The following is a 12,640-nucleotide window of genomic DNA, read 5'->3' as shown; positions in this document are numbered from 1 at the left end:
TGATGCATAGGAGAGAACAACTGAAGGATTATTACAGGAGATAAGTGAGGCCACCTGTGGTTGGGTGGGGCTGCTGTAATTAGTGCTACAGATAAAAAGAGCAGTGTGCTGGTTTAGCCTCGTGGACGTTTATCTGATTCATAGTTTCGTCAAGATTGTGGTTTTGCTGTTTCCCTGTTCAAGACTGTGTGTGGACTTTCTGGACTTTGGAAATTGGACTCAATTTCCCAGTTACTGGGTGAGAAATTGGATTGCATTTAACCTGTGCCTTGTGTGTACCAGAAAATCCCTGGACTAATTACCCTGTAATTACGGGCAGTTGGGACACGCCGGCAGAACATGGCTCAAAAAAGGTTGAAAATCACTGCTCTATAACCTTCGTTGTGTGTTATTTGTATTGGATAAAACAAACAAACAAATAAATAAATAAATAAATATATGCTCTGGAGAAGGTGCTGCATTTTTTGTGCTTCTTTCCTTCACAACTGCAACTGGATATGGTGAGGGAGGGGGAAGTTGGCTGCCTGCATGTCATCAGACACGTATGCGTACCTCTCTCTCTCTCTGTGTGTGGTATGTGTGTATAGATTGAGAGGCAATTATCACAATGTTAACTAATGAGATTTTCTGCTGGAACACAAGTGAGAATTGGTGCTTGTGCAGGATCAGGCACTGCAGTGACACTGTTGATCCACACACACACACTCTCTCTCTCTCACACACACACATAAACACACACCATCCTCCCCCAGGGAAGCCAGGCTGTCTGATATGCCGCTACATGAATCTCGGCTAGCCCAAACTTGCCATTTATTTCAAAGTGGCCACTTCAGGACAGAGACTGGTGGCAAGAAGAAGGATCAGCTGTGGCAGAGCAAGAGTCATGGCTGGCCAGGGGCCTCTGGAGTGGGAGGGGGGTTTATGGCAATTCACCATAGTCAACTTGTCATGGCCATCTTGCTACAGGACAACTCACTGCAGGACAAGAGTTACATTAGCAACAAAGAAATGCAATAGAATCATCAAAGAAATGATGCAAAAGGAGGGACAGAATAAAAGAGCCGGGGTGGCACAGCAGGTAGAATGCTGTACTGCAGGCCACTGAAGCTGACTGCAGATCTGTAGATCAGTGGTTCAAATCTCATCACCGGCTCAAGGTTGACTCAGCCTTCCATCCTTCCGAGGTGGGTCAAATGAGGACCAGGATTGTGGGGGCAATAGGCTGGCTCTGTTAAAAAGTGCTATTGCTAACATGTTGTAAGCCACCTTGAGTCTAGGGAAAAGGGCGGCATAAAAATTGAATGAATGAATGAATGAATGAATAAATAAATAAATAAATAAATAAAAATAAAATATGAGTAGCAAAAATTATTTTTTAAAATTTATTTTACATAATTAAATAGAATTGTTAAGTTGTCTTGTGGTGAGTTGGCCAAGGGAGTTGTTCTGCTCCAAGATGCCCATGGGAGCTTGCCACAGCAAGTTGGCTACGGCAGGTTGTCCCATTCTCTCTGGAGGGCATGAGGTGGTGGGGAGGGTCAAAGCCACCACTCTTACCAGGAGCCATTTTTATATATTTCTCCACTTCCACAAGTTCTTGCCATTTATCCAGATGATGAAATAATGGACATTGAACGTCTGAAGGCTTCTTCATCACTGCCTTTATTAGAAAGAGACTTGGAGTCCATTGTGAGGGAAGAGCAAAATATCCAAGGACCAGGGATGGAGGGAGATGGGCTGGCCAAGGCCTCTGTAGCCGCATGAAGGAACTGAGGACGAGGGAAGGCAACGATGTGCTCTGTCTCAGATCCACAGGTGGAAATGCGTGAGAACATCCTTCTGGAATGGGGGTGGGGAGAGAGGGTGGCCATTCCTGGGCTTGGAGATGCCGCGTTGCCCATCTGCAGCCCCTGTGCTGGGAGAGGCTATAATTCTCACTCAGTCTAAGGTGCTGCAGGCTTCTCCGATGATTTTCCAAGGCAGAATGGGCAAAATCCAGCTGATTGCAGATTGCAGGGAGCACAGCCGCTGGAAGGAGGGCGACTGTCCAGGGCACCTTCTCCACTCCCCAGGCAAAGCCTCCCAGATCTGAAGTACCAACAAGGCAGAGCTGGGGAGGATGAAAGAGGCCCAAGGGCAGCCCCTGTCTCACTGAACCTTGGCTAATTTGACACGGGTGGGGCCCAGAGGGATATGGTCTTGGCAGTGAGCAGGAGCCGGTGTGGGCGGTAAGGGGGTGGTTTTTGGTAACGGCTGCCTTTCCCATTCACCCTAGAAAGAAAATGGAGACTATAAGGGTCTGCAGAGCACACTAACAACCATCTACAAGGCCAGGTGGCAATATGCCCCACCTTATCATCATCATCATCATCATCAATGTTCTGTCGAGCTCTCTGGTAAAATCCTCCCGAAAATGCACAGATACAATTTCAGACACACACACGTTTGAAAATTCAAAACAATGTTCTTTATACCGAAAATGCAAATAAACGAAGCCCTCTTTTTGTATAGCAAAGAGCACTGTCTCCAACCAAACTGGTAATTTGTACAAGTCCCTTATCAGTTCTGTGATAATTAGCTTGCAGCTGTGAGGCAATTCACAGTCCTTCTTCTTTCACAAAGTGAAACACACTTTGCTCTGGTTTAGTTTCAAAGCGGGGAAAAATCAGCACACAAAGGTCAAAGTCAGCAAAGCAGGCATGAAACACAACGATCAGATAATCCTGCTCAATGGCCAAACCCACAGGCTGCTATTTATAGCAGCCTCACTAATTACCACAGCCCTACCCAACCACAGGTGGCCTCATTTTATTTGATAATAATCTCTCAGTTGTTGCTGCCTATGCATCGCTCTCTGCATGCGTGGCTGTATCATTAACTCTTGTTTCGAATCCAAAGAGGAGCTAGATAATTGATCTCCTTCTGAGCTGTCTGCCACACTCTCCTCCTCGCTGTCACTCATGTCTTCTTGGTCAGAGGAGCCTTCATCAGCAGATTCCACCGGGATCAAAACAGGTCTGCAGCATGTGGATGTCCAGTCACGTGGCTTGTCAATGCAGGTAGAGGTGTGGTTGTCTCCTTGGTTAAGGTATCGTTTTTTTGTCTGATTTTTGGTGTCACTCTCTGCTTATCTGGGCGTAGGCTGATGGGGACAACTTGTTCTGATATTTTTGTTTCCCTCTTAGCGTTTTGATTGTCTGTTTTGGATAGTTTGTAAATATGGTGGTTTATATGTCTGCTGATAAATGGCTGATTTGCCTGAATGCCAAGCTTCCAGGGATGGAAGGCGACCTTTAGGATCCCACCCTTGGCCACACCTCCTTCTCCTCCAGCCTCCGGCCGCTTGAAGCCAACTTTCCTCCTCTGCTGCCCCTCCCCAGGTCACCCGCCCTGACCAATGGGTCTCTGGCCCTCCACCCCATGCCTTTAGGCCTGATCCATTCATTGAGACACCATTTGTCCTGGGGTCTTTGGTCCCATTGGGCAGTTTATAGTTCAAGACCACAGAGGCTGTAGGGTCTAGGGCATGAGCAGCAGTCAGATGGCAGAGGTACCCAGCCTCAAGTGCTTGGTAGGGTAAGGAAGGAAGGGGAGGAAGGGAGGGAGGTCATGTCCCACCTCCAGTCCCATGGAAAGCTGCAAGAAGCTCTCCTCTCACAGGCCCTAGCAGTTTTGGTTTTAGGTTGGTCCAGGATATTCATAATGTTGTGGTTAGCTCTGGCCCAGCTTCTGCCCCAAGGAATGTGGAGGGGGATGTGGGGGAAACATCCACATGCCGCAGGCCTATTTTGCTCCCGATGGAATCTGCCGACGAAGCCTCCTCTGACCAAGGAAGCATGAGTGACAGGGAAGAGGGGAGTTTGGCAGACAGTCCAGGAGGAGATCAATCATCTGTATCATCCCTGGATTCTGAACAAGAATTAATGACACATCCACGCATGCGTAGAGTGATGCATAGGAGACAACAACTGAAGGATTACTACAAGAGAAAATGAGGCCACCTGTGGTTGGGTGGTGCTGCTGTAATTAGTGCTACAGATAAAAGTGCAGCCTGGAGTTTTAGGCTCATGACAGTTTATCTGATTCATTGTTTCGTCAAGATCGTGGTTTTTGCTGTTCAGGATTGTGTGTGGACTCTCTGGACTTTAGAATTGGAATCAATTTCCTAGTTATTGAGTGAGCAATTGGATTGCATTTAACCTGTCCCTTGTGTGTACCAGAAAATCCCTTTGACATTTAAAAAGGGAGCTGTTTCTGTTTTTCTGTTTATAAAAACTTTTGAGTTTTCCTTTTATCGTGTGGTGTGTGTCTTCCTGGACTAATTACCCTGTAATTATGGGCGGTTGAAACACGCCGGCAGAACACATAAGTTCCCAGTGGAAACTATGGCTGACATGGACATAGCCATAGTTCAGCCCCTCTCGCTCCCCCTCCTTCTCCCCATCTCTTGTCAAAAGAGTCCATCCACAAGAAGCCAGATTCACCCCCAACCCCCTTGGATCAGCAGAGCCTGCCAGCCAAGCTGGTCTAAGGATGCCCCAGAGGATTCTTCCTACCGGAAACCGGACAGCTGAGGATTTATTGCAGTGCATGGAAATTGGAGCAGAGTCGTAAAGGGCTCTCAGGACTTCTTTGCTGAACAGGTCCCAAGAGATGGAAGAAAACTGCCTTGTGACTGAGGTGTCGGGGCACGTGCAGATGTCTTCATCGTTGAATCTACCAGAGGAGAGAAATGCTGTGCATCAGGGATGAGAAAGGGGGGAGGAGGGGACAACTACAAGAGCAAAGAATGCAGGCACACTTCACAAAAGCTCTGCAGCAGTTGTGGTCTTCTACTGGTTCGGCCCGATTCAGGCAAACTGGTAGGAGCAGCGGGAGACTACGCCTATCTGCTCGGACTGTTCTACACATGTGCAAAAGGTTCTGCACATGCGCAGAAGCAGTGCACATGTCAAACTCCAATTCCTGAACCGGTAGCAAAGGTGTTCTGTCGGGCTCTCTGGTAGAATCCTCCCAAAAATTCAAAGGTACAAATTTCAGACACACACACACGTTTGAAAATTCAAACCAATGTTCTTTATACCGAAAATGCAAATAAACAGAGCACTCTTTTTGTATAGCAAAGAGCACTCGTCTCCAAACAACCTGGTAATTTGTACAAGTCCCTTATCAGTTCTGTGATACTTAGCTTGCAGCTGTGAGGCAATTCACAGTCCTTCTTCTTTCACAAAGTGAAACACACTTTGCTCTGGTTTAGTTTCAAAGCGGGGAAAAATCAGCACACAAATGTCGAAGTCAGCAAGACAGGCACAAAACACAAAGATCAGATAATCCTCCACAATGGCCAAACCCACACGCTGCTATTTATAGCAGCCTCACTAATTACCACAGCCCCATCCAACCACAGGTAGCCTCATTTTCTTTGATAATAATCTCTCAGTTGTTGCTGCCTATGCATCACTCTCTGCATGCGTGGCTGTATCATTAACTCTTGTTCCGAATCCAAGGAGGAGCTAGATAATTGATCTCCTTCTGAGCTGTCTGCCAAACTCTCCTCCTCCCTGTCACTCGTGTCTTCTTGGTCAGAGGAGCCTTCATCAGCAGATTCCACCGGGAGCAAAACAGGCCTGCGGCATGTGGATGTCTCCCCCACATCCACAGTCATTGGGGCAGGAGCTGGGCCAGAGCTAACCACAACAAAAGGTAAGTGAAATCCACCCCTGCACTGCAGTTTCAATCTCATGGCGTGGGAGAGATAAGGAACATGTATTTAATAGGATCTGTTTTAGAAAATTCGCTACAACAAGCAAAGAAGATGACAGCGAGGAAGAGGAAGAAAGTATTAATGAAAGAATCCCACTTAATGGACACTATGAAGGCAGAGTAAACTAATCCCAGGGTTATGTTGCATGCTCATTTGTCTACAGGGAGTTGTCCAGTATAAAGCAGATATTGGCCATCATCCTCTCACTATAACCTTAGTGATCACAGAAAAGGAAGTGCAAGATCTATTTCACAGACAGAAGACAGGAAAAGCACCAGGCCCAGACAAGATAACTCCTTCTTGCTTCTATGTTGAGCAATTGGCCCCCATCTTCACCCAAATCTTCAACAAATCACTAGAGTTGGGCTATGTTCCTTCTTGCTTCAAATGGTCTACTATCAAGGCCGCCATCAGGAATTTTGGGGCCCTATACAGCCTAAGTGTCTGCCCCCCCCATTTTAAAAATATTGCCCCCCAAATCCCGTGCCATGCCCACCATGGCCACACACCCTGGGCAAGCCCTCCCCCGGCCCTCTGAGGTCAAACACAGACCTGATGTGGCCCTCAATGAAATTGAGTTTGACACCCCTGGCCTAGAGGCTAAATCCTATGACCAAGGGCTAAGAGAACAAGTATGTTTAGCTCAACAAATAGAAAACTGAGGGGGAACATAATAGTAGTTTCCCAATCCTTAAAGGGCTGCCACAGAGCAGATGGCATCTATTTATTCTCCATGCCACCTGAAGGTAGTACAAGAAGCAATGGGTGGAACCTCACCAAGAGGAAATGCAATCTGGAAATAAGGAAAAACTTGGAACTGGGCGGCATAGAAACAAACAAACAAACAAACAAACAAACAAACAAACAAACAAATAAATCCCTTCTTTTTTATTAAAAGAAATTAATAATTAAAAAAACCAAAATCCATTACTATTAAAACTAAAACAACCAGCAAAACTATTAATAAAAACAGGTGAGGGCTGGGTTTTTTTTCTGTTATTATTTAAGTGCTTTTACCATATGCTTTAAATCAAGAGTCACTTCTCTCTCTGTTTCTCTCTCTTTCCTGTCATTCTCTGCCTCAATCATTTTCTCATTTCTCTTTTTTTCTCCCCTTTTTTCTATCATTTCTCTCTCTCTCTTTCTTCCTCTCTCTCACTCTCTTCCTTCCTCTCTCATCTCTCTCTCTTTCTTTCTTTCTTTCTTTCTTTCTCTCTCTTGCTTTCTTCCTCTCTCTCACTCTCTTCCTTCCTCTCTCATCTCTTTCTTAATTCTTTCTTTCTTTCTTTCTTTCTATCTCTTTCTCTATCTTGCTTTTTTCCTCTCTCTCACTCTCTTCCTTCCTCTCTCATCTCTCTCTCTCTCTCTCTCTTTCTTTCTCTCTCTTTCTCTATCTCTCCCCCTCTTTCTCTCTCTCTCTCCCTCTTTCTCTCTCTCTCTTTTTCTCACTTTCCCTCTCTTATTTTCTTTCTCTCTCTCTCTTGCTTTCTCTCTCTCACTCTTTCTCTCATTTTCTTTCTCTCACTCTTTCTCTCTCTCATTCTCTCTCTCTTGCTATCTCTTTCTCTCCCCCCTCTTTCTCTCTCTCTCTCTTTCTCACTTTCTCTCTATCTTGCTCTGTCTCTCATTCTCCGGAGGCTGGCGAAGGTGATTTTCAATGTCGGGCGCACGGGCTGGCGCGCGCTCCCCCATCCCCCTGCCAGCCCGCCTGGAACATTCAAAGTAAGAAAAATATTCGCCAGAAACATCCACATGCCACAGGCCTGTTTTGCTCCCAATAGAATCTCCCGACGAAGGCTCCTCTGACAAAGGAAGCCCAGGAGGAGATCAGTCATCCTTATCATCCCTGGATTCTGAACAAGAACGTATGACGGACCCACGCATGCGTAGAGATATGCATAGACAGAACAACTGAAGGATTATTACAGGAGATAAGTGAGGCCACCTGTGGTTGGATGGGGCTGCTGTAATTAGTGCTACAGATAAAAAGAGCAGTGTGCTGGTTTAGCCTCGTGGATGTTTATCTGATTCATAGTTTCGTCAAGATCATGGTTTTGCTGTTTCCCTGTTCAAGACTGTGTGTGGATTTTCCGGACTTTAGAATTGGACTCAATTTCCCAGTTACCGGGTGAGAATTGGATTGCATTTAACCTGTGCCTTGTGTGTGCCAGAAAATCCCTTTGACATTTAAAAAGGGAGCTGTTTCTGCTTTTCTGTTGATAAAGACTTTTGGTTTTCTTTCTATCGTGTGGTGTGTGTCTTTTTGGACTAATTACCCTGTAATTACGGGCAGTTGGGACACGTCGGCAGAACACATAGGAAGCTTTTGGAGGGGTGATTTTGGGAGCAATTTGGGGCAGTTGGATTGAAAAATAAATAACTGAATAGTTACTGGGCCCTTCAGTTTTTCCAATCAGCCAAAGGTGACTGAGTGTTGCCACAAAACTTTAGCAGCTTGCAATCAGCTCTGCTTTTAATGGTATTCATATTTGTATAATTATAGATCACATCCTACCTCTAGTCACCCAGTTGACAGACTCCTCCCCTCCAGGTATTTATAATCTGGTCCTGGAGATTGTGTGGCCACCCCTCCCCCCATCTGTGCACTCCCACAACTCTGTTTTGAGCATTTGAAAACTGATTTGTATTTATGGATGTTTGCAGTGGCCTGCAATTAGGCAACTGTGAATTTTGGAATTTTGGCCTGTTTTCTGCAGTGTTTACTTCTAGTATCTGGCAAAAAATGCCCGTTTCATAAAATGGATTTGTTTAACATGTGCTTAACAACCACTGCAAAAAAAAAAAAAAAGTTTAGCAAATCAGGCTCAGTCTGTAACTCGCTGAACCATTGCCACAACTTACACCTGTCATTCTGGGCTCAATTATAGTCACAAGTCAAGGACTACAGAATAACTCTCCACTGAATGTTCAGGGGAAAAGATGTATTGCCTTCAGAACGCCATCAGAAACTCAGCTGGTTGTGAATCCAGCCAGTTACGATTCTAAAAGCCTCGCAAGAAGAGTCCTGAGATGAAGGTGGGAGGTTTCCTCCTGCTTTTCGGCAGGCTCTCCTCAAAGCCAAGGGTCCCAGAGAACCCACCGCCTTTGCTCCAACAAGGCTCAGGATTTCCCAGTGAGCCTCTCTGCAGTTGTCACTGTCTCCAGCAGGAGAGAACCAGCCGAGCAGAGAGCCCAGGAGGATGAGGAGGGTCCCCAGCCTGTATTTGTTCTATTCCTATATCTCTTCTTCTATTCTTTCATTGATATGTTCTATTCCTATATCTTCTTTTCTATTCTTTCATAGATATATTTTACTATGAGTATCTCCTCTATAACCTTCATCATGTATTTTATACTGTGTGTGTGTGTGTGTGTGTGTGTGTGTGTGTGTGTGTGTGTGTATGTATATATATATATATATATATATATATATATATATATATATATATACACATACACACTGTATATATATATATGTATGGCTAGCTGATGAGGCCAAAATAAGGCCGAAATAGATCTATCCTAGTCTCCCTTAATTTTCAAATTCAGCAAAAAAACAAAAAAAAACAACATGTGACATATATATATATATATATATATATATATATATATATATATATATATATATATATATATAAATATATATTTTCATAGATTTTCACGGGTGCAGGTATGATGGTCTTGGTATATTCGGGTTTCTTCCTGTGTAGGATTTAGAAATTTCTGGTGACGTTTTGATGAGGTCCCACTCGTCATCTTCAGGCTGGTGCTTCTGTGCTTGTTCTTGTTCACCCTAGAACAAGGACAGAAGCACCGGCCTGAAGATGACGAGTGGGACCTCGTCAAAACGTCGCCAGAAATTTCTAAATCCTACACAGGAAGAAACCCGAATATACCATGACCATCATACCCAGCTTCTGCCCCAAGGAATGTGGATGAGAGGGAGACATCCACATGCCGCAGGCCTGTTTTGCTCCCGGTGGAATCTGCTGATGAAGGCTCCTGTGATCAAGAAGACATGAGTGACAGGGAGGAGGAGAGTGTGGCAGACAGCTCAGAAAGGAGATCAATTATCTATATCCTCCTTGGATTTGGAACAAGAGTTAATGATACAGCCACGCATGCAGAGAGTGATACATAGGCAGCAACAACTGAGAGACTATTATCAAAGAAAAAATGTGGCCACCTGTGGTTGGGTGGGGCTGTGGTAATTAGTGAGGCTGCTATAAATAGCAGCCTGTGGGTTTGGCCATTGTGGAGGATTACCTGATCCTTGTGTTTCGTGACTGCTTTACTGACTTTGACTTTTTGTGTGCTGCTTTTCCCCCGCTTTGAAACTAAACCAGAGCAAAGTGTGTTTCACTTTGTGAAAGAAGAAGGACTGTGAATTGCCTCACAGCTGCAAGCTAAGTATCTCAGAACTGATAAGGGACTTGTACAAATTGCCAGTTTGTTTGGAGACGTGTGCTCTTTGCTATACCAAAAGAGGGCTTGGTTTAAGTGAATTTTCGTTATAAAGAACATTGTTTTGAATTTTCAAATGTGTGTGTCGGAAATTTGTACCTATGAATTTTCGGGAGGATTCTACCAGAGAGCCCGACAGAACATAATATATATACCCACTAAAACTCTCATTGTGTATTGGACAAAATAAATAAATAAATGAATGAATGAATGAATGAATAAATAAATAAATAAATAAAATATAGCCCAGGGCAGCCCTCACTCCCTCCTCAGTCTGCAATCAGATTCTATTCTATTCTTTGGTAGCAGAGCCCTCCTCTTAAAAACATCGCCTCTCCCTGGGATGCCCGGCTGCCATTGCTGCTGTCCCTGCAATAGGTTACCTCTCCAAAAGCTGAAAGTAGCGGTGCAGGTATCCGGGGTCGATGGCACTTTTGCACAGCTCCAGCTCTGTCTGGGGGTAGTAATGGACGTAGTTGACACACATCTCTTCCATGATTCCAAATCCTCCCTGCAGAAAAGGGAAGGGAAGCTCCTCAGCATTTTACACACACAGAAAGCCCCCACCCCATCCCCCCCGCTTTGCCTCCATTTTGCCTGCTCCATTTTTCAACCCACAGCCAGGATTATGGGCACAAGGAACTGTGACCTGTTGATGCAAATTCCCTCCTTGGGAGCATAATAATTTATTTTTATTTCTTTTTTATTTTATTTATTTTGTCAAACAATTATAGGGTGGTAATTTGTACAAATAAATCATTAGATAAGTAATGATAAAAAGTAACAAAAGAAGACAATAGGACAGGGACGGTAGGCACAGTGGTGCGCTTATGCACGCCCCTTACAGACCTCTTAGAAAGGGGGAGAGGTCAATTGTAGATAGTCTAAGGTTTTGGGGTTAGGAGTAGAAACCACAGAATCAGGTAGTGCATTCCAGGCGTTGATTACTCTGTTGCTGAAGTCGTATTTTTTGCAGTCACGTTTGGAGCGGTTGACTTTTAGTTTGAATCGATTTCGTGCTCATGTGTTGTTGCGGTTGAAGGTGAAGTAGTCGCTAACAGGTAGGACATTTTGGTATATGATTTTATGAACTATAATTAAGTCTGAAATTTGTTTTCCTGTTTGGCTGGCAATAGGGGAATACACTGGTTAACTGGGCAATGGAAGCCTGCTCCCACACTCTGGCAGTGCTGCCTTCATCTTGGCTTCAGAAGGAGAAGCTTTAGAAGGCTTTAGAAGCTTGCCAGGCTCCTTCTGTGCATTCTGACAGTCCTATTATTGAAAGTTCTCAGTGATGAAGCTCTCACAACGTCCGAAGGCAACTTGTTCCATTGGCTGATGGGGCTCACTGTCAGAAAATTCCTCCTCATTTCCAGATTGAATCTCTCCTTGATCAGTTTAGGAAATTAAATACTTAACAAAGAGTGTATAGAAGGCGGTTAGAAAATAAACTAATATTAATAGAATATGAAAATGATTAATAGTGGATACTGGATATGTATATATATGAAAATGTAATTAAATATTTATAAATAATATATATATATATATATATATATATATATATATATATATATATATATATATAAAATATTAATAAAATATTAATATATTATATATATTTTATATTTATATATATTATATTTACAGTGTTCCCTTGATTTTCGCGGGGATGCGTTCCGAGATCACTCGCGAAAGTCGAATTTTCGTGAAGTAGAGATGCGGAAGTAACACTTTAAACCCCTAAATTGCAATTTCCCACTTCCTTAGCAACCATTTAGATTATTACTCACCATGTTTATTTATTAAAGTTTATTAAAAAAAATATTTATTAAAGGCGGACGAACGTTTGGCAATGACATATGACATCATCGGGCGGGAAAAACCGTGGTATAGGGGGGAAAACTGCGAAATATTTTTTAATTAATATTTTTGAAAAACCGTGGTATAGACATTTCGTGAAGTTTGAACCTGCGAAAATCGAGGGAACACTGTATATTATATATTTTATATTAATATATACAACATGTGATACATATATATATATATATATATACATATATGTATAACATATTTTTGCTGAATATTTAAAACTAAGGGAGACTAGGATAGCGCTATTTCGGCCTTGTTCTGGCCTCATCAGCTAGCCATACCCTTACTGGGATTTGATCCTGGGGCTTCTGCCTCCAACAGAAAAAACATATATATATATGTGAGGCCAGAACAAGGCCGAAATGGCACTATCCTAGTCTCCCTTAATTTTAAATATTCAGCAAAAATATGTTATATATATATATGTGTGTGTGTGTGTGTGTGTGATTGTGTGTGTGTGTTTGTGTGTGTGTATGTATGTATCACATGTTTTATATATTAATATAAAATATATAATATATATAAATATAAAATATTTAT

General features: G+C 43.3%; 1 protein-coding gene across 1 annotated transcript in view; it reads right to left on the bottom strand.

Moving 5' to 3' along the window:
* Positions 1-1,355: 1,355 nt before the first annotated feature.
* DBH (dopamine beta-hydroxylase) overlaps positions 1,356-12,640 on the bottom strand; it is a 31,146-nt gene continuing 19,861 nt past the window's right edge. Inside the window, exons 10-12 of the mRNA XM_070758913.1 lie at positions 10,612-10,739; positions 4,557-4,716; positions 1,356-2,271 (exon numbers count right to left, since the gene is read on the bottom strand). Coding sequence (XP_070615014.1) covers positions 2,149-2,271; positions 4,557-4,716; positions 10,612-10,739 — 411 coding nt within the window. The 3' untranslated portion in view covers positions 1,356-2,148. The remainder of the gene's footprint in view (positions 2,272-4,556; positions 4,717-10,611; positions 10,740-12,640) is intronic.

This window comes from Erythrolamprus reginae, chromosome 8, assembly GCF_031021105.1.
Source record: "Erythrolamprus reginae isolate rEryReg1 chromosome 8, rEryReg1.hap1, whole genome shotgun sequence".
NCBI classification, from domain to species: domain Eukaryota; kingdom Metazoa; phylum Chordata; class Lepidosauria; order Squamata; family Dipsadidae; genus Erythrolamprus; species Erythrolamprus reginae.
Note: the sequence above shows the minus strand (reverse complement) of the source record. Positions and strands in the feature narration are given on the sequence as shown.